This window comes from Schistocerca gregaria, unplaced genomic scaffold (genome assembly GCF_023897955.1).
Source record: "Schistocerca gregaria isolate iqSchGreg1 unplaced genomic scaffold, iqSchGreg1.2 ptg000304l, whole genome shotgun sequence".
NCBI classification, from domain to species: domain Eukaryota; kingdom Metazoa; phylum Arthropoda; class Insecta; order Orthoptera; family Acrididae; genus Schistocerca; species Schistocerca gregaria.
In genome coordinates this window covers 4,646,386-4,669,691 of record NW_026061786.1, presented here as the reverse complement: position 1 = coordinate 4,669,691, position 23,306 = coordinate 4,646,386, and the positions used below count along the sequence as shown (strand labels likewise).

General features: G+C 40.0%; 1 protein-coding gene across 1 annotated transcript in view; it reads right to left on the bottom strand.

Moving 5' to 3' along the window:
- LOC126305264 (protein unc-13 homolog C-like) overlaps positions 1–23,306 on the bottom strand; it is a 1,060,877-nt gene that overhangs the window by 139,011 nt on the left and 898,560 nt on the right. The window contains exons 21-23 of the mRNA XM_049992034.1: positions 22,541–22,725; positions 6,942–7,038; positions 6,639–6,860 (exon numbers count right to left, since the gene is read on the bottom strand). Of these exons, the coding sequence (XP_049847991.1) occupies positions 6,639–6,860; positions 6,942–7,038; positions 22,541–22,725 (504 nt within the window). The remainder of the gene's footprint in view (positions 1–6,638; positions 6,861–6,941; positions 7,039–22,540; positions 22,726–23,306) is intronic.

Here is a 23,306-nt window from a genome sequence, read left to right as displayed (position 1 = left end):
GGGAATAGGATGCCAACAGATTGGACAATCAATGGAGGTGGTGTCTGGAATGCTCCTCTAGGTGTTCTAGTACAAGGGTTTTGATCTTGGTGATGTCGTGTATGTAGCAAGGATTGCACAGCAACAGTATCTTGTGGAGAGAATAGAAGTGGTTCTGGGATGCTTGTGCCATGGAAAGGTATTGATGCAGTACCCAGTTTATGGGGGACAGGGACTGGCAATGTGTAAAGAGGTGATTGTCATTGTATAAGATATGGGATCCAGAAAAGAGTACATTTAAGGAACAGGAAGTGGGAATGGATTTTGACCAGGGAAAGGGTTATTTTTTTGAATAGTGCAGCGAGATGGAGCAGGTGTTCATTGGGGTAGGGATGGTATTAAGGAAATGGGAAATAGTGTGTGAAATAAATGAGTAAAAGTTTTAGGTGGTTATAAGTGGAACTGGATAACAGAGCACAAATTACGAAGTGAATCAGGCAGAAGGAATTCATTACATTTGGTCAAGGGTAATTTATGTCATATGCTCAGTCACTGTCGTAATGAGTTACAGTGACTAGTTTACAGAAGGCCTTCACCAATTGCCTGACTCCTCCATCTAAAGGCTCTGCCACAGTGATCCCATCCCAGATGTCCAATATAGCCGTCAACTCCTATTGAAATCCATAGGGCCTTCCCATAACCCCTCCCCTCTAAGTCCAATTTCGATTCACCCCAATGATGCACTGCACACCCACCTTCTACATGCTCCCCAATAGACACAAACACAACAGTCCTGGACAATTCATTGTAGCTGGCTATTGTACTCCCACTGAAAGAATTTCCGCTCTTGCTGAACAACATCTCCAAACAACACAAGCAACTGCCCCAAACCTAGTTTTCCACATTAAAGATATTAATCACTACCTTCCCTGACTCCCAACCATTTTACCTCCTACACCTCTAATTGTTGCTGTTGACGATACCACCTTACACCAACTTCTGTATGTAAAGCCTGTGACCTTGACGTTATCAAACACTATCTTCCCAGCATTCTTCAGGTACCAAACCAACCACCTCATTCCTTATATAGCTTACCAACAACACCCTGACTCACAACTATGTTTCTTCTGAAGGAAAGGTATACAAACAAATATGTGGCATAACCATGGGCTCCTGCATGGCACCCTCCATGCAAACCTGGTAATGGTCTATCCCTAGCCTCCCAAAATTCCCAATTTCTAGTGTGACTGAGGCTGGCTGATGATGGTACCTTCATTATCTGGACTCAGGGACTAGTCATCCTCTCCTCATTCCTTGACAACCTCAACACCTTCTTTCCCACCTGCTTCACCTCGTCCTCCTCAACCCAGCATGACACCTTCATGGACATTGACCTCCACACCTCTGTCCATGTCAAATGCACTAATCACCAACAGTACCTGCAGTCTGACAACTGCCATTCCTTACACACTAAAATACCCCCCCCCCCCCCAACCTCCCCCCCTCCCCCCTCCCCCAATACAGCCTAGCCATCCATTGATGATGTATCTGCAGGGGGAAGAACTCACTTACCCAGTATGTTGAAGGTCTCAGGAAGGTCTTCACAGACACTATCCCCCAGACCTAGTCCACAAAAACATATTTCCTGTGCCATATTCTCAGACAAACCCCAATCCTCTCATCATCCTGAAGAAGCAGCTACAAAGGAGTGCCTCCCTTGTCACCCAGTAGCACCCTGGACAGGAACAACTGAGCCAGACGCTTTGTCAGGACTTTGATTATCTCTTGTCTTGTCCTGAAATGAGGAATAGCCTACCCAAGATCATTCCTACATTACCTATAGTGGAATTCTACTGACTACCTAACCTAAAAAAAAAAATCTAGTTCATTCCTATGCAGCTCCCACTCCCACTCCCAACTCCGTGCCCCAGGGACTGTATGCCTGTGATGGACCAAGATATGAGACCTGTCAAGCCCACCCACCCAGCGCTTCCTGCTCTAACCCTGTCTCTTGCTTATCCTACCTAATCAGAGGCTGGGCATCTTTGAAACCAGCCACATCATAAACAAACTCTGCTCCCATCACTGCAGAGTTTTTATATCAGTATGACTACCAACCAGCTGTCCATCAGTATGATTAGGTACCACCAAATGAAGTTGACTACCTGGTGGCACAACAGGCAGCTAAGCACAAGATACTCATTTTCAATGGCTGCTTCACAACCCGTACCATTATACCCTTCCCTCACCATCAGCTTTTTTTAATTATTCAGAGGAGAGTTATCCTTGCAACACATCATTTGCTCTCATAATGATCCCAGCCTAAATCTCCAGTAACCCACTGCCCCCGCACCCTCAATCCAACAGTTTCCCCATCCTCTGTCCAGTCGCACAGTCCCAAATCACATTCCAATAACACCTTCAGTGCACTTCGTTCACCACTGGCTTTGACAACAGTGCATCAGATGTTTTCCTGTGTATTAGCCACCCTCCCTTCCTCATTCCTGGCTGGTAAACCAGCTGCCTACCTCTGAGCTACTAACCAACGACTCCCAATCCCTCTCCCTGCCTCCCACCTGTCTCCCTCTACTCATCCCACCTGACACAACACCCACCACTATGTAGTTGTCCTCTGAAATGCAGCAATGACACTGTTGGTCCAGCAGTACCATGCAAGAGTAGTGCCATGTGTATGTGCGTGTTTCTGTTTGTATTTTACTGTAGCTCAAAAAAGGGTTCCTACATAAGCTAGCGTGTTTTCTTTTTTTTGTGTGTGTGTGTGTGTGTGTGCCTATTGATGACTCAATGTTTCTGCTTTTCAATGAGTATTCTCCTTTAATTCAAAAGTATCTACAGTCTACCAAAACTTTCCTACAACAATAAAATAAAAAGATAGTCTGGCAAACACAGGTTATTACAAACTTGTTATAATTAATTAACTTTCATCTTATTAATTATAATTACCTCTCTATCAAGGTATGACATCTGTTTTTAATTGTTCAAAACAATGTTGTTGCTCATTCACTGTCACTCCTAATAATATATCTGCCATTTTTGCTTTCGCCTCTTCCATAGACTGGAAACATGTTGCGTATAATGCAGTTTTCTTTATAAAAAGGAGATAATAGTCACATGGGAAAAACCTTGTGATTACTGCAAAAAAATACCTCTCAACCATTCCCTGCCCCCCTTTTCCAACCTCTAAAGAAAAGGATAAAATAAATAAAGACTGTGCACAGAGGGTATTTTGGGCTAGAGTGTTGTCCTAGGGAAGAATCCATTATTTATCTCACACAAATTTGGTCACTTTTTCTCCACAATTTGATCAGATGTCAATGTTGTGGGTCCTGATTAACATACTCAATACAGACAAAATAATTAGTTTTTCTTTCAGTTTCAGTTTTACTTTAATATTTGTGATGTCAAGTTATCTAAATGCACTACTTGGCACTTTGCTTCTGGGCTACACTGAAAAATCCGTGTGTGATGATATTTTGCTGTGAGTCTGATTCATTTGTCAATCATCCGATTGTCAGGGTATATGTTTCTCTGTATTTTTATTCCTGACTGAGGTTGTTTGAAAAATAAAATATGTTTTACTATTTTTTTCTTTTGGGAAGTTGAACAATGAAATCTATTAGAGTGTCAGAACATCTACTATAAACCCTTATTGCAATGCTTCATAAAATGTGCATCAAATATCAGTTGCCTTAATGTGAGTATTGCGGCAGAAATGAAGGAACAGGCTACCTGTCACTCAACCAACTTTATTTGTATGTGTGAGCAAGTTTTACTTCACTAGTTTTATATTTATTCATCCCCCTGTAGACAATACGATCTCTGAATGTGTATGTAAAGTGATGCTAATTCAGTTCAAGGAAATGGAACATACAGATATACAGAAAAAATAATACAAATGCAATAACAAAATGTCATCCACTAGATGATAATACAAATTCATGTGCATAGGAGCTTTTATTAAAAATTCGTAGTTTGTTTTTCATAGGCCTTTACTTTAGTTCTCCATAACCAGCAAATGTTTTCTTTAAATTCCCACGATTTAGTAAAGAATTTACATCAGACAAGAGCTGCCCATTACATGTTCAAATATAATGAAAAGACAATGGGCAAAAAGTGTATTTTCAAATTTGCCTTAATATAAACATTTTCAGAAAAATGTTATTGGCCAACATACTTACCTATCTAGCAAAACATTGTTCTAGTAGAATTTTTTTTTTTTAAGTGTGCTTTACGTTTATTTTCATCATGTAGATTCTTGATGCAGACTGGCAGCTTATTGTAAATATGACTCACAAGCCTTTGTGCGTGTATACATTTTGTTCACTGAGTATGAACTGCTGTGCTGTTTTGGGTATTGTCACTGTGAAATGTTGCAAAAGACTGAAAATAGAGAAGTATGACATCCTGGTACCCCCTGAGATACAAAAATGGCCATAATTCTACGAGTAAGGCAGGGTGAACTGAGTTTCTGTGCAGGTTTTATGATATGGTCATTAAAATTTTACTTGTCATCAACAACAATCCCCAGCTATTATGTGGATGTTACTCTGCCTATGGCTCTGTCATCTGACATCACATCTAGATTTACATTTTGACCTATTTTCCTAAATAGCATATGACTTGTTTAATTTAGATTTAATGTCAACCTATTTTCATTGAAGTATGAGTGTACATTGTTCAGAATTTGATCCATAGTTATATGCAGTAATTGCTTTGTCGTATTTGTCACATTACTGTCATCTGCAAATAGCATTACACTGGCTGCACTGTCTGAGGTGTGAATGTCATTTATATGAACAATAAATAATGTGGGACCTAGAATACAGCCTTGTGGTGCTCCTGTTTCCACAATGTTTGCACCTGATACTAAACTGATTTTGTGATTTGAGTAATCTGCCTTCACACCTACACTCTTATACTTGTCACCATTTTTAAATAATGGCTTCACTTTTGGGATTTTCAACCCTCCAGGAAACACTCCTCCATTAAATGATAAGTTTTCTATGTATACCAGGGGTCTTGCAATCTGTGAAGCAGCTCTGATCATGACAGGTACCGACATGTCAACTATTCCTGCTGACATTTTAGTTTTCAAACATTTTATCACTTTTAACAATTCACATTGATTTGTTGGATCTACTCTCATGGCACAAGCAGTTTTGAACATTCTGGTTTTTCTTAATATGTGAATTTTGAGCAAAATTGTGTTGTTACATTTATGAAATAATTGTCAATAAAAGATTTTCCATAATTTTTTACTGTCTTTTTTTATTCTGTTGTTTTTTCCATGTACTTGTTAATGATTATTCTAAATTCAGGCAAGATTTACAACTGTACCAACAATTCTGTGCATTCCTTCATTAGAATCATTTATCACCATTCCATGCCATGCCTTGTCATTATGCAATAACATCTAGTATGTGGTGCAGGAACACACTTCAAACTGTTGTCACTGGAATACAATATCAATAGAGTGCAGTAGTAACAATGCATCATGTTTTAAGTCAGATGCTTTTCATATTAACTTGAAGCCTGTCAGTGTAAAAAAATTGGCAAAGTTTTATTCTGCATGGAATTCATAAAAAGAAACAAAAGCATGAATATTCAGTTCTGGTCTACAAAACATAGATGTTCAAAAATTGACCTGTAGTTCCATTCTTTTACAATACTAAATAAGAACAGCTTCACAGTTATGTGACAAATTCTCCTGAACACATTTCACTTAACCAAACTTGAAATTGTGCAGAGGGAAACAGACCTGGAGCCCAAGAACCCACCGACAATAACAAAGACCACTGAGGTTGGTTAGCACAATAGAGGTAGGTGCAATCAAGCAACGAACATTACAATTCCATACTGTTCTTCACCTATTATTACTTGCTTGTACAACCAATTATTTTCCACAGCAGAATCTCCCAGTGATCTGTAGCACTATGATTCAAAACATTTATTTTGTCAATGAGAAGTTCAATTCCCCCTAGAGCCTCTCAGAATTTTTTGTCTTTTCTAGTAAGCTGAAATTTCCTGAGAATTGCTAATTTTGAGGGTTCTGCAGGCAAGTCACTACCGTGGCACATGAGATTTTGACCACCCTCACTTGTAAGAGTGCAAACCTCATATACTGCCTACAAAGAACCAAAAATTTCTGGCTTTTTCTAGAAAAACTGGGTACACAAACTAGCACAAATTTTATCTATTCAACCACCATGCCAAAGGAATGAAATTTCATTACAGTTAAAAATGATTCCAAAGTTAATTTACAGTAACAGTAGCAGCTGTAACTACTGTGAATCTCAGAATGTTGCAAGGTGCCTTCAGTTTCATAACAAGATTTTCCACCTACAAGGTTTGCTTCCTCAGATAATAACTATGTACCTTAATATCTCAAGCTGAGAGAAAAATTTGCAAAATAAAACAATAATGTATTGGTCAGTGCTTGGCAGATTCAGGTAACTATAATAAGAAAATAAAAATACAGAAATTGTTTTACCAGAGAGCTGAGAATACAGCAGCTGCTATCCTTTTAGCACCAATACTGACCAATTAGTGAAATTGAAAATATTTCACAGGTATGAAAAAAAATACACAAATTTTCATAAAAAAACATTGGCTTTCCTACAGATTTACTTAAATCTTACTATTCGCTCCTCCTTGAGATGAATAGGAAACTCCTTTTTGACGATGTCAGCATACTCTACCAATACTTTTACTATTGTCTTGGCAAAACGTTTCATGTAGCGTTTCCATATCTCAGGATCAGGGCATTCAAGCTTTGAAACAACATCAAAGCACTGCGTCAACTGGGTGAACACATCAACAACTGAATTTGAGAAAAGAGCATGTTCACTGCTTCTCTGGAACTGGAAATCAGTAAAAAAAGATCAGTGAAGTACCCTTTAAATAATTTATTACATTTTTTTAATCACTAAAATATTACTTACACCATCCTTCTTGTCTCTAGTAAATGCTCCATGCAGGTATTCCAGTGATACATCATCATTCTCATTAAGCCACTGCATAACAAATGGTTCAAACCACCTAGAAATAAAATATTGGAAAATTCATATTGGACAATTAACTGGATCATAAAAGCTATATTTTTGACACATAAGGAAGAGGTGATGAGTTAAGACAGGCTGAATGAAAACGACTGCTAAAATATTAAGCTTTTGGACAAAGTCCTTCTTCCAAAATAAAAAACATATTCCCAGAAACACAGCTTACATGGCCACTGTCTCTGGGGATTGGAGCCTGGAGGCAGCAGAAATTAGAGGGTTCAAATTCCATGAGAACTGAAGCAACTGTTGAAATTACTGATGTTGTTGTATGCTGTATCTTCCACTGCAAGATAGTTGAGTTTGCAGTTTAGTAACAGTTTCACAGTGGCAGTTCACATGGATAGACAGCTCACTAATAGTTATATCCACATAAAACCTGCACAGTAATTGACTAAAATGATATATGAGGTGACTGTTTTCACATGTGGCCCTATCTATGATTGGATAGGAAATGCTTATGACTAGACCGCAGTAAGGAAAGGTAAGAGTATCCATGTGTCATCAACAAGACTGACCTGTGTGGTGTAGGACTGGTTGCAGCAGTCACACAGGGACATACTAAAATACTGTGTAGTCTGGGTGGGCATGGAATACTGTAATGGAGATGAGGGCAGGCTTTTGGTAGCATATTCTTCATATTGGGGCATGGCTAAAAGTAGACGAAGCTCTAGCAGAGGATATGGTTCACTGTTCCAAGGCTTGCATGTTATTATATGGAAAGGGGAGAACTGTTTGGTGACTGGTTCACAGTAGTTATTTGTATGGAAATAATGATATGAGAAATCTGGTTTTGGTTTTGCTGGACATTATACTATGTCAGTGTAACACTCTGGCAAAGTTATCACCACATATGGATAACTACTGCTTTCTTCTGTAGGTGTCATGTCCACAGGTACTACAACTATGGGTTAAAGACTTTTTAATGTAAAATGGGTCACAGCTACCTTTACAGAGTTTCTGTCAGTGGTCTGTTTATACGTTTTATGGAGCCATTTGTGTGGTGGAGATAGTCCTGGAGGAATGATCAGATGCTATATTTGTGGTGGAGGCAGATCATAAAGATACATCAATTAATCTGCACCAGACAAGTTGTTAAAGATGTAAGATGGTTAGTGTGCTGGTGTAAGCTGGTGCCAGATAGATAGATAGAGGCCAACAGCAGACTCGCAGGGAAGGCGCCACCAATGCCCTCTCAGCCGCCAGTATTTAGATCATTGCTGCGGACCAGAAGGTGAGTTAGTTCAAGTCTGTCGCAAGCAATTGCACCAAGTAAGTTCCAGAGTCATCAGCCACACACAGTGGAAATTGCAGTAGTTAGCTCCACCACTAACTCAGAGACGGGCAGCACATAGCAAGCATAGAAGTGTACATAGCAGACTTTCTTGTTCACCAGCAGTGAGGAAAATGTGTATCATATACAACATAATGAATATCTTGAGTTAAGTAAACTTTTCATACTTATGAATAAAGAAACCAGTTAATCTATGAGTGCAGTTTGTGTTATAGAAAGAGGATACTGGCCACCAAACAACATCATCTCCTTGCTCCCATGGTGCAACTCTACAGAGACAATGAGATGACATATATGTTAGAAAGGTTCTTCTACGGGGGCAAAGAGGGGGGGGGGGGGTGCATCAAAAGGATTACACTGGAGGGTATCGTGCTATTTTACAGATTTTTTTAGATGTGGCCTTCAAAGGAGAAAAAATTATGTTTCACTATGTGGCTGGGTAGGATATTTCAGGAGCATACTGGGAAAGGTGGTGTTACATGGTGTCAGTGTCATAGTGTTCATCAGTGTTAATGTACAAAGTGTATTATTGGCAGTCTGGAGGTAACAGGACAGGAATTGAGATGAAAGAATGATTAGTGTCACAAATGCACAAAGTACAGAAATATTATTGCTGATTTGACACACTTCGTTTCCGCTTCTCATATTATACTACTTTTGACATTGTCTTTATTTTTTTCCATAGTTCATTCATCCATTCTCTGTCCTTTCTTACACATATTTACATTCTCTTCTACACCCATAGCACAAACCCTGGTATTTCCTTTGTACCTTTAGCTGTAAACGGCTACACAGCATCTAAATTTCCTATGTTTAAACATGATTACTTCCCTATTTTTTTACACTTTCTCTTTACTTTAACAACAGTTAGAATACCATCTCTAACTCTGAACACCGAAATTATTTATTTCAAAAGTCATTTACACTACTGCTTCCTTTACCATCGACCCATATTTTGTTTCTATCTAGCCCCATGATAAAACTTTGTTTATTCTCTGCCAGCCCACTGAGAAAACCCCAACTTCGCCCTTGCTAAAACTGACAGTGTGCAGCCAGTTCCAGGAACAAGGTTAAAACACCAGATTGAAATATTCTTTCAAGAATGATGCACTTCGATAACCTAAGAACTATTAACATCACTTCCATCATTCTTGCAATTTCCCTGACTCCAACCTTCACAAGTTCCCATCCTACCTTCCCAGTCCTGAGATTGTACCCCCTCTCCACATCTACATCTACATCTACAAGGATACTCTGCAAACCTAAGTGCCTGGCAGATGGTTCATTGAACAACCTTCACAATAATTTTCTATTATTCCAATCTTGAACAGTGTGCGGAAAAAATCAACACCTATACCTTTCTGTGAAAGCTCAAATTTACTTATTTTATTATGATGATTGTTCCTGCCTATGTAGATTGGTGTCAACAGAACATTTTCACATTCGGAGGCCAAAGTTGGTGAGAAGATTCCACCACAATGAAAAATACCTCTGTTTTAATTATGTCTGCCCCAAATGCTGTATCATGTCAGTGACATTCTCTCCCCTATTTAGCAACAATACAAAATGTGCTGCTCTTATTTGAACATTCTTGATGTAGTCCATTAATCCTTTCTGGTAAGGATCCCAGCCAATGCAGCAGTACTCATAAAGGGGAGAGGCAAGTGTAGTGTAGCAAGTCTCTTTAGTAGCTTTGTTAAATTTTCTAAGTGTTCTGTCAATAAAACACAGACTTTGGTTTGCCTTCCCAACAACATTTTTTCTGTGTTCTTTCCAATTTAAGTTGTTCATAACTGTAATTACTAGGTAATTAATTGAATTTATGGCCTCTAGATTTGACTGATGTATCATGTAACCGAAGTTTAGCGGATTCCTTTTACCACTCATGTGTATGACCTCACACTTTTCATTATTTAGAGTCAACTGCCAATTTTTGCACCATACAGATATTTTTGTCTAAAGTGTTTTGCAATTTGTATTGATCTTCTGATGACTTTACTACATGATAAATTACAGCATCATCTGCAAACAACCAAGCCAGCTGTTCAGAGTGTCTCCTAAATCTTTTATGTACAAGAGGAACAACAGAGGACCTGCAACACTACCTTGGGGAACACCAGAAATCTCTTCTGTTTGACTCAATGGCTTTCCATCAACTATGAACTGTGACCTCTCCAATATGAAATCATGAATCCCATAACATAACTGAGACGATATTCCATAAGCACACAATTTTACTACAAGCCACTTGTGACGTGCAATGTGAAATCATTTTGGAAATCTACAAATATAGAATCAATTTGAATCCCTTGTAAATAGCACTCAACACTTCATATGAGTAAAGAGATAGTAGTGTTTTGCAAGAATGATGTTTTCTAAATCATTGTTGACTGTGAGTCAATAGTTAATTCATAATGTTCAAACACAGTATATATTCCAAAATCCTGCAGCATAGTGATATTAATGTATGGGATTTGAATACTGATGTGGCCTGTCAAAATTTCCAGTCTTTGGGTATGGATCTTCACCAAGTGAGCAGTCGTATATTATCATTACGAATAGAGCTATTGGATTAGCAGACTCTGAAAGAAAGCTGACTGGTATATTCTGGACAGGAAGACTTGATTTATGAAGTGATTTATGTTGTTTCACTACTCTGAGGATATTTACTTCTAAGTTATTCATGCTGGCAGCTGTTTGTTATTCAAATTCTAGAATACGTAGTTCATCTTCTTTGGTGAAAGAATTTTCGAAGGCTGGGTTCAGACGGTCTGCTTTGGCAGCACTGTCATCCATAGTATTTCCATTGCTATCACCATTAGCATACTTTACACACAACCAGATACTCTTTATATTTTCTGCCAGGTTTCAAGACAAAGTTTCATTGTGGAAACTATTGTTTGCATTTGTGGTAAGTCCAAAAGATAGCCAGTCTTGGAGATTTTTCATTCATTTAAATTATGTATGATTTTTTAAATTGTTTCTGCAGCAGTGCTCGGAATCACTTTGTGTACCAAGGAGGTGCAGTTACATCATTTGTTAATTTATTTGTTATAAATCTCTCAACTGTTGTCAATACTATTTCTGTGAATTCAAGCCATATCTGGTCAACATGAACACCATGAATTTGGAAGGATTGGAGATTGTCTCTAAGGAAGGTCTGAAGTGAATTTTCCTCTGTTTCTTTTTTTAAAAATAGTTAAATTTTTCATTTCTTTTTGGACGATTTGGGGGTTACAGCATTCAATCTCGTTACAACAACCCTGTGTTCACTAATCTCCAAATCCTTTTTGAGGCTTGTAATTAGTTCAGGATTATTTGTTGCTAAGATGTTGAGGGTGTTTTCACAACCATTTACTCATTTACTATTGATGTCGGCTTATGAACCAATTGCTCAAAATAATTTTCAAAGAATGCATTTAGCACAATTTTGGATGATGTTTTATGCATACCTACAGATTTAAATATGAATTTTTGTCAACATTTCATGGGTGAGTTAAAATCACTATGAACAATAATGGGTATGTGTTTGAAATTAAACTCAAGTTTTCTTTGAACATTTCAACAATTATATCATCTATGTTGGGAGCTCGGTAGAAGGTTCCAAATATTATTTTATTTTGGTTGCCAAAACTGACCTCTGCCCATACTAACTTCTAATTCAATTTCTCTGCAAGATGTCACCATCAAGTGCATTTAGCCTATCCTTTCTGAACACCATTACATTCATCACAAATATTTTGGCTGAACTTTTCTCAGGCCTTAGCTAGCGTTCAGTGCCTATAACAATTTGAGCATCAGTGTTTTCTATTAGTACTTGAAGCTCCGGTACTTTCCCAATAGAGGTATGACAATTTACAAATGTTATACGGATGGATCCTGTATCTATGTTTTTCTGGTGTTTGGCCTGCACCCTTTTGAGGCTGGGGCTCTTTTTGTGTTTCCCCGAGACCCTATCACCTACAAAACTGCCCAGTACATGACGCACAGCCCCTGCTACCCATGTAACCACCTCCTGCATGTAATGGACTCCTGACCTATACAGTGGAACCCAAAACCCAACCACCTTATAGTGCAGAGCCCTCTGAGCCTCTGATTCAGATGTTCCACTCAGCTCTGCACCATAGTCCGCAGTTGGTCCTGTTGACTATGCTGTCCCATGTGTGTGTGTGTGTGTGTGTGTGTGTGTGTGTGTGTGTGTGTGTGTGTGTCTGGTTGTGTGTGTGTGTTCTTAAGAATAGAAAAAGAATGCACAAATTATGATAGAAGTAACCATCAGGTTTGGGCTGATTCCCAAATTCTACTCACCAAGCAGTGGCAGGAACACACATATAAAAGTTATTACAAAAACCTGAGAGCTTGAGGTGGAAGATAGTATAATGTGGAAGACACAGATTACTGTGAAAACAACGTGTACAAGTTAATAACAGTGTATTTGATAGAGGCGTGAAGAGGGCAGCAAAAATTGGAAAGGTCAGAAAATGAAATATCTAGAAAAATTATACTGAATGAAGAAAGACATAGTTATTGTGATGAAATGCTGAGACCGAAGAAATTAACATAAATTAAGGTCAAGTGGGTGGTGGGAATGAAGAACATATTGTAGTGCCAGTTTCCTCCTGCAGAGTTCTGAGAAACTGGTGTCTGGGGAAAGAGTACAGATGGCAAGTGCAGTGAAATAGGCACCAAGCTTACAACAGTCATGTTGCAGAGAATGCTCTGCAACAGGATATTGTGTGTTGTGGTATACACCCTCTGCCAATGCCCACTCATCCTGACTGATGGCTGGGTGGTAGTCATGATGATGTAAAAGGCTGAAAAGTATTTACATAACAGCTGGTCATTTCACATGTGGCTCTCCCTTTGATAGTATATGTTTTGCCAGTTACAAGGCTGGTTGGTATAAGTGGTGGTAGGAGGGTGCATAGGGAAAGTCTTGCAGCTGGGACAGTCACAAGGGCAGAAGACATAGAATAGGGAGATAGGTGCAGCAGAAGTATAGGGCCTTAAAAGGATATTAGAGACACTGACAGGACAATGAAAAGCTATTCTAGGTGTGGTGGGAAAAGAGGCTGTACCTCATTTTGGGGAACAAGTCTAAGAAGTCATGGCCTTGTCAAAGTAGCTAATTAATTCATTCAAGACCAGGATAATACTGCGTGACAAAAGGTGTACTCCTAAGTTGTTTCTTGGAGGAGTCAGTGCTTCGAGGATTGTATGTGATGGCCAAGGGTATCTACTTTTGAACTAGGTTGTTGGGGTAATTTTGAGCAGTGAAGGTGTAGGTGGGAATGGTGGTGTATTGCTGTAATGAGTTGCATCTGAACAAATACGTCTGAATTGATTGCCAAGGCTGTAAGGGAGGGAATGTTTGACCTGGAAAGGATGACAACTGTTAATATGTAAGTACTGTTGTTTGTTAGTAGGTTTAATGTGAACAGGAGTGTGTGGCTGGCCTTCAGTTAGGATGAGATCAACATCAAGGTAAGTGGCATGGGATGTGGAATATGACCATGTGAAATTTAATTGGGAGAATGTATTTAGATTCCAGGAATTTGAACAGGTCAGTCTCACCATGAGTCCATATGGCAAAGATATCATCAATGTGTCTAATCTACACCATGGGCTGAAGACTTAGGGATCCCAAGAAAGCCCTCTTCAAGCAAGGCATGAAAAGGTTGGCATAGGAAGGAGCCATCCCTGTTCCCACGATTGTACCCATGATCTGTTTGTATGTCGGCCCATCAAAGATAAAGTTGATTAAGGTGAGCAGAAAGGATGTCCAAACTCTACCCTTCATGCTAAACCTCATCAGCATTTTTCCTTTGCACCTCTCACTTTCCCTTCAAACCCTTCTCAAAGAAGAAGAGGCACTGGCTTAAAAACACTTCCATATGTAATACCTTTATATATGTGTGGTCTCCAGCCAGTACTTGGTGAGTAAGTTTTATACTTATCCAGTTAGATTACATTGTCAAAAACTGAATATTTTCATTGATACATTAGCCTGCATGGGCATCATTCCCTCTTCTGTAACCCTCTTATCAGTCTTTGTTGTCATATATCTTGTTCAAAGTTTCATCTGCTTTCTACTTTATATGTTGGTCCACTCGCTTATTTGTCTGTACCACTTTCTCCAGTGTCTTTTCTAGCACAGATTTTCAGTTACATTTTCTCCTACAACTTCCTCTTTCTTTTTGTCAAGTTTTTAAAATGTTGTCTCTTTTCAAGACTTTCCCTAAAGACTTTTCTCCAATCTTTTTTGTACCATGTAGGTGACTTTTCTGACAAGAAATTCTCACATACGCATTACCTCTTGTTAACCACTGTCTGTTCTCATGATTTTCGTGTGAATTTTTCTGATCTTTTACCTTGCTTTTCTTCCATTTTGCTATCTTTTGCCACCCTCTGCTTTTCTTTTTTGCCACTCCCACCACCTCTAATGCTCCAAACTCTCTTCTCTTGCTATGATGAACCTCATAACATATTACATCCATTCTTTTTGAAAACATGCTTTTGCATTATCAGAACTAAGGAAGTACATTCTGTCTCTTGAAACCTGCAAGTTCTCTGCCTCGTGATGACTGGGTGAGGGGTGCTGTCCTTAGGTTAGTTAGGTTTAAGTAGTTCTAAGTTATAGGGGACTGATGACCACAGATGTTAAGTCCCATAGTGCTCAGAGCCATTTAAAGTAAAACCTGCAAGTGCCTTGGAATTACTCCAAAAGGCCTAACACTGAAAATTACTGTTTCTGGATGAAATCTCACTCTAAACCAGCCTCTTTTACAGTTTCAAGTACAACAATCTGTTGCATTTACCCACCCAACCTGTGACCTATATGCCTTGTCAAGCAATTCCAACTCCACAAGACTTCTCTCCTTCTACAAAATCATGCAGATATCTGGTCCTCATGTGTCCTTGTATGATATCATCTGCCAAACCAACTTCAAACTGTAAAAACATGTCAGACATCATCTCAGAAAGCTGTCCCAACTTGTCTAAACGAATTCAACCTTGATGTTTCGCTTCCTGTCCCTCTGCAGCCTCCCACACAGCAACATCATCAGCCACCACTGCTCTCCTACAAACTCAGCTTGGCCAACCTCCTTTACATCACCAAGCCTTCACCACTGCCCCCAGAACAATAATAAATCACAATTACAATAATTTGGGCCCGAACTCTTTGCCTTTACAAATGTCTGCTTGTGTCTGTGTATGTGCGGATGGATATGTGCGTGTGTGCGAGTGTATACCTGTCCTTTTTTTCCCCCTAAGGGAAGTCTTTCCGCTCCTGGGATTGGAATGACTCCTTACTCTCTCCCTTAAAACCCACATCCTTTCGTCTTTCCCTCTCCTTCCTGAAGAAGCAACCATCGGTTGTGAAAGCTAGTAATTCTGTGTGTGTGTTTGTGTGTTTTTTCATTGTGCCTGTCTGCAGGCACTTTACCACTTGGTAAGTCTTGGAATCTTTGTTTTTAATATATTTTTCCCATGTGGAAGTTTCTTTCAAACACACACACAGAATTTGAGCTTTCGCAACCGGCGGCTGCTTCGTCAGGAAAGAGGGAAGGAAAAGAAAAGATGAAAGGATGTGGGTTTTAAGGGAGAGGGGAAGGAGTCATTCCAATCCCGGGAGTGGAAAGACTTACCTTAGGGGAAAGGAAAGGGAAAAAAGGGGAAAAAAAGGAAAAAAGGCAAAAAAAGGAATAGGTATATACTAGTGCGCGCGCACACACACACACACACACACACACACACACACACACACACACGCATATCCATCCATACATACACAGACACAAGCAGACATATTTAAAGGCAAAGAGTATGGGCAGAGATATAAGTCAAGGCGGAAGTGTGGAGGCAAAGATGATGTTGAATGACAGGTGAGGTATGAGTGGCGGCAACTTGAAATTAGCGGAGATTGAGGCCTGGTGGATAACGAGAAGAGAGGATATATTGAAGGGCAAGTTCCCATCTCCGGAGTTTGGATAGGTTGGTGTTGGTGGGAAATATCCAGATAACTTGGACGGTGTAGCACTGTGCCAAGATGTGCTGGCTGTGCACCAAGGCATGTTTAGCCACAGAGTGATCCTCATTACCAACAAACACTGTCTGCCTGTGTCCATTCATACGAATGGACAGTTTGTTGCTGGTCATACCCACATAGAAAGCGTCACAGTGTAGTCAGGTCAATTGGTAAATCACGTGGGTGCTTTCACATGTGGCTCTGCCTTTGATCGTGTACACCTTCTGGGTTACAGGACTGGAGTAGGTGGTGGTGGGAGGGTGCATAGGACAGGTTTTACACTGGGAGCGGTTGCAATGGTAGGAGCCAGAGGGTAGGGAAGGTGCTTTGGGGATTTCATAGGGATGAACCAAGAGGTTACGAAGGTTTGGTGGACGGCGGAAAGACACTCTTGGTGGAGTGAGGAGGATTTCATGAAGGATGGATCTCATTTAGGGGGAGGATTTTAGGAAGTCATATCCCTGCTGGAGAGCCACATTCAGAGTCTGATCCAGTCCCGGGAAGTATCCTGTCACAAGTGGGGCACTTTTGGGGTACTTCTGTGAGAGGTTCTTGGTTTGAGGGGATGAGGAAGTGGCTCTGGTTATCTGCTTCTGTACTAGGTCGGGAGGGTAGTTGCGAGATGCGAAAGCTGTTTTCAGGTTGTTGGTGTAATGGTCCAGGGATTCAGGAATGGAGCAGATTCGTTTGCCACGAAGGCCTAGGCTGTAGGGAAGGGACCGTTTGATATGGAATCGGTGGCAGCTGTCATAATGGAGGTACTGTTGCTTGTTGGTGGGTTTGATGTGGACGGATGGACAGATGGAGGTCAACATCAAGGAAAGTGGCATGGGATTTGGAGTAGGACCAGGTGAATCTGATGGAACCAAAGGAGTTGAGGTTGGAGAGGAAATTCTGGAGTTGTTCTTCACTGTGAGTCCAGATCATGAAGATGTCATCAATAAATCTGTACCAAACTTTGGGTTGGCACGCTTGGGTAACCAAGAAGGCTTCCTCTAAATGACCCATAAATAGGTTGGCATACGAGGGGGCCATCCTGGTACCAATGGCTGTTCCGTTTAATTGTTGGTATGTCTGGCCTTCAAAAGTGAAGAAATTGTGGGTCAGGATGAAGCTGGCTAAGGTCACGAGGAAAGAGGTTTTGGGTAGGGTGGCAGGTGATCGGCATTAAAGGAAGTGCTCCATTGCAGCGAGGCCCTGGATGTGCGGGAATTTGTGTATAGGGAAGTGGTATCAATGGTTACAAGGATGGTTTCCGGGGGTAACATACTGGGTACGGATTCCAGGCGTTCCAGAAAGTGGTTGGTGTCTTTGATTAAGGATGGGAGACTGCATGTAATGGGTTGAAGGTGTTGATCTACGTAGGCAGAGATATGTTCTGTGGGGGCTTGGTAACCAGCTACAATGGGGCGGCCAGGATGTTTGGGTTTGTGAATTTTAGGAAGTAGGTAGAAGGTAGGAGTGCGAGGTGTCGGTGGGGTCAGGAGTTTGATGGAGTCAGGTGAAAGGTTTTGTAGGGGGCCTAAGGTTCTGAGGATTCCTTGAAGCTCCGCCTGGACATCAGGAATGGGGTTACCTTGGCAAACTTTGTATGTATAGTTGTCTCAAAGCTGACACAGACCCTCAGCCACATACTCTCGATGATCAAGTACCACGGTCATGGAACCCTTGTCAGCCGGAAGAATGATCATGGATCGGTCAGCTTTCAGATCACGGATAGCCTGTCCTATGCACCCTCCCACCACCACCTACTCCAGTCCTGTAACCCGGAAGGTGTACACGATCAAAGGGAGAGCCACGTGTGAAAGCACCCACGTGATTTACCAATTGACCTGCCTGCACTGTGACGCTTTCTATGTGGGAATGAGCAGCAACAAACTGTCCATTCGCATGAATGGACACAGGCAGACAGTGTTTGTTGGTAATGAGGATCACCCTGTGGCTAAACATGCCTTGATGCACGGCCAGCACATCTTGGCACAGTGTTACACTGTCCGAGTTATCTGGATACTTCCCACCATCACCAACCTATCCAAACTCCGGAGATGGGAACTCGCCCTTCAGTATATCCTCTCTTCTCGATATCCACCAGGCCTCAACCTCCGCTAATTTCAAGTTCCCGCCGCTCATACCTCACCTGTCTTTCAACAACTTCTTTGCCTCTGTACTTCTGCCTCGACTGACATCTCTGCCCTTACTCTTTGCCTTTACAAATGTCTGCTTGTGTCTGTGTATGTGCTGATGGATATGTGTGTGTGTGTGTGTGTGTGTGTGTGTGTGTGTGTGTGTGTGTGTGTGTGTGTGTGTGTGCGCGAGTGTACACCTGTCCTTTTTTTCCCCTAAGGGAAGTCTTTCCACCCCCGGGATTGGAATGACTCCTTACCCTCTCCCTTAAAACCCACATCCTTTCGTCTGTCCCTCTCCTTCCTGAAGAAGCAACCATCGGTTGTGAAAGCTAGTAATTCTGTGTGTGTGTTTAGGCATATATATATATATATATATATATATATATATATATATATATATAAAGGCAAAAACTTCTTTGCCACTGTACTTCCACCTCGACTGACATCTCTGCCCTTACTCTTTGCCTTTAAATATGTCTGCTTGTGTCTGTGTATGTGCGGATGGATATGTGTGTGTGTGTGTGTGTGCGAGTGTACATCTGTCCTTTTTTTCCCCTAAGGGAAGTCTTTCCGCTCCCGGGATTGGAATGACTCCTTACCCTCTCCCTTAAAACCCACATCCTTTCATTTTTCCCTCTCCTTCCTTCCTTCCTGACGAAGCAACTGCCAGTTGCGAAAGCTCGTAATTCTGTGTATGTGTTTGTGTGTTTTGTTCATGTGCCTGTCTGCCGGCGCTTTCCCGCTTGGTAAGTCTTGGAATCTTTGTTTTTAATATATTTTTCCCATGTGGAAGTTTCTTTCTGTTTTATTTACATCATCATATTTTTATATATATATATATATATATATATATATATATATATATATATATATATATATATATATATATATATATATATATATATATATAATAAAAAGAAAGTTCCACATGGGAAAAATATATTAAAAACAAAACACACAAACACACACACAGAATTTCTAGCTTTCGCAACCGACAGTTGCTTCTTCAGGAAAGAGGGAAGGAGAGGGAAAGATGAAAGGATGTGGGTTTTAAGGGAGAGGGTAAGGAGTCATTCCAATCCCGGGAGTGGAAAGACTTACCTTATGGGGAAAAAAGGACAGGTGTTCACTCGCACACACACACATATCCATCAGCACATACACCTCATTTCAGGGCAGGATTTTAGGAAGTGGGTTTTAAAGGAGAGGGTAAGGAGTCATTCCAATCCCAGCAGCAGAAAGACTTACCTTAAGGGGAAAAAAGGACAGGTATACACTCGCACACACACACATATCCATCCGCACATACACAGACACAGACACTGCAATGAGCACCTGCATCGTGTATCAGCAAGCCTCAGGAACAACTGTGCTCAGTTTTAGCTCTTCTGCTAACATGTACGGTTCTGATCTGTGCTTTAAAAATGTTTAAGACTATCAACTCGCCCAGAGCGTGTGTTGTTCGCTCAGTGATACGGTTTTTGTCAGCAAGGAAACTGTCTGCTGCAGAAATTCATCAACAGATTTGTGAATTGTATGATGATACTGTTATGAGTGGAAGCAAAGTGCGTATGTGGGTATGAGAATTCAAAGACGGCCATGACAAGGTCCATGATGAGGTCCGCTCTGGTCACCCTTCTTTAATTACAGATGATTTGGTGGCTTCAGTTGAAGTGAGGATTTGTGAGAAAAGGCACTTCACAATAACAGGTCTCTCAAATGAATTTCCTTATGTGTTGAGATCAATACTTTACAACATTGTTTCTGAACTCCTAAAGTTTAGGAAACCATGCTCCCGTTGGGTCCCGAAACTCCTAACAGAGGAGCACAATAACCAAAGATTTGAGTGTGTGATGAAGTTCTTGACTCATTAGCATGAAGAAGATGATGGTTTCTTAGGTCAGATCATAACTGGAGATGAAACATGGGTTTCACATATCACACCTGAATCCAAGCAACAGAGCATGGAATGGAGACACACACCCTCACCTGTAAAGGTGAAGGGCAAACTGACACTGTCCCAGTGTAAAATCATGGTGTTGATGTTTTGGGATAAGCATGGTGTTAGGTTGGTCAACTTCACGCAATGATGAACCACTATCAATGCAGAAGCATACTGCCAAACCCTGAGAAAGCTACACAGAGTAATTCAAAACAAAATGGCATGCTAACAAAGGGAATTGTCCTTCTCCATGACAATGCAAGACCTCACGCTGCAGGTCAGACCCGCGATTTACTGGACAGTTTTGACTGAAAAGTTTCAGACCACCCACCCTACACTCCTGACCTTGTGCTGAGCAATTATCATCTGTTCCTCCACTTCAAAGAACACCTCAGTGGCAACCGTTACAATAATGATGATGACATGAAAACGGCAGTGACTTCTTGGTTATCAGAGCAGGAGGCAAGTTTTTAAGAAGAGGGTATATTAAAATTGGTTGAGAGGTATGATACATATTTGAACAAACTTGGCAACTATGTTGAAAAACAGAGTGAGGTATGTACTTCATGCAAACAAATTTACTTTTTTGAAATAATCTTTCATTGTGTTCTTATGTTCAAACAGACCTTACTAAAAAACACACCTTGTATTATCTCACACAAGTCAACTCTGAAAATATTAGCAAAGCACCTGCACTAAACCAGTGGTGTTTTACTTTCATGTTGCATCAGGACTCTTACCTTGAACATTGTTGAGCAGTCTACAGTGGACATGTTACATAAAAAGTGGTCTAAACATTCAGATGGAAATGTAACAGGCACAAAATCAATCCAACCAAAGAATTAATGAAAAATAAGTTTGTGAACTACTTATGAGATAGAAGTTGATGGTAAACAGATGGTTCTGTTTAGTCCCACCTGGATCAGTAGAGCCTAGAAAATGGCACAGTACGGCAACCATGATGAATAATTTTACTATCTTGTGTACTCTCTCACAGGGTAAAACACTGCAGAAAGTCCTTCTATGAAACTGTTTGTCCTATTGGTTTTTTTTTTTTTTTCATATAAGAAACAGCAGCAGTAAAACCTCCAATGGAACACTGAGCTACTGTAACTAAATATTGTTACAAAAATTCAGTAATAATAAAAACTAAATGATAAACCTCCACAACATCAAACAAATAACAAACACCCCAGGGCACCAACAATATTGCCATGACTTAAATCTAACCAATCACAATATCGTGTGACTACAATACACAATAAAAACTGTAGAAGTATGGAATTATGACACATAATTTCCCCAACCAACAATTTACAAAAAAGAGAACATGAGCATCTGTGTAATAGAACTGATTGTACACTTACAAGCAAATGCACATGGAAAACAGTTTACTCACGGGGTGGGAACAGACAAGACAGAAACAATATGAGGCACAAATGCTAGCTTTCAGAAGTGTGGATTCCTTTGTCTTGTGTAAGAGAGGAAAACATGGGAGAAATGAGCTTATTCAGAGATAAAACTGAAAAGTCATTCAGGACCCTCTGTCACAGGTTGGAGAGAACAGACTGCTTTATCAGAGTATTGAGTGACTTTCCTATTTCATTTCAGACTAACCTCTATGGATCACTTAAAAGAACTCAACATTCTTAAAATTAATCTTCATTGATCATTTTTGGGTATTTCTTTTTCCTATACTTGTTTTGGGTGCAAGCCATTCTATGACATTTAAGTTAGCATTTTAAAATATGGGAACTCCAGGTTGGAATATGAACAATTTAAGCAAAAGATAGACTGATACTTACCATAAAGATGATACGTTAAGTTGCAGACAGGCATAACAGAAAGACACTTACACAATAGCTTTCAGTCATAGCCTTCATCAGAAAAGGAAATACACACACAGATTTTCATTCACACAAGCAAGCACACCCAACGCACACATTTCTGCCACCTTTGGCAACTTTGATGAGAATGCACTGGATATTATAAGTTAGCACTTTACCTACTGAAGACCTATAAAAGCACTTCACAAAGAATTTCCTTAAATATTTCTGTCATTTTACTGCTACAAATAATGTATCATGTACTTACGCTGGATACTCTGGAACTGATCCTTTATATGGAGGCACATCCTTCACATAATTAGTGTGTAACCACTTCACTTTGAAGTGTAAGTTCATGTATGCTGATGATTTGCAAAGGCGGTGCTGCTCATGTTCTTCTAAAGCATACTTCATATCAACAGCAAAAAGGCTCCACATTGTTGCTGCAGACAACTGTGAACAAATATGTATGTTAATGGAAATTCAACCACTGCTTTTTATGTCATATGGCACAATAACTGTAGTTAGGTGGCTTAGTTTTTCCATGTATGAAGATAGGAACTGGGATGTTTCTGGTAGAAGTTGTTGCAGATGATCATACTTCTTGAAACCTTGAAAAATTCCTGGATGTGATGAATTCACTATTCATTGGCTAACCTGTTAGGAGGAATAACGTCATTGTGTAGAATCCTTTTTTTACATTATTTTGAAGTATACTCTACCATATCAATCCGTGACCACTGTTCTATATTATAAAAGAGTGACTGCTTATAGTGAAGTAAGTGTACATAATTTTTCCCACAATCATTCTCTACCCTTTTTAGTAGAAACATAACAAGAAATGAGATGACGATAGAAATGTATGTATTGTTTCCTCGTACAGTACATTTTTTATCTCCAGTTATAATATGAAATACTAGTCCTGAGCTTCTGGAATTAAACCTTTTCCTATTTATTAATTTTTTTTTTCACCTGCAGACAACATGAATTGTATGGATGTCACTGTCCTCACCCATCCAGTCCCTGTTCCCATT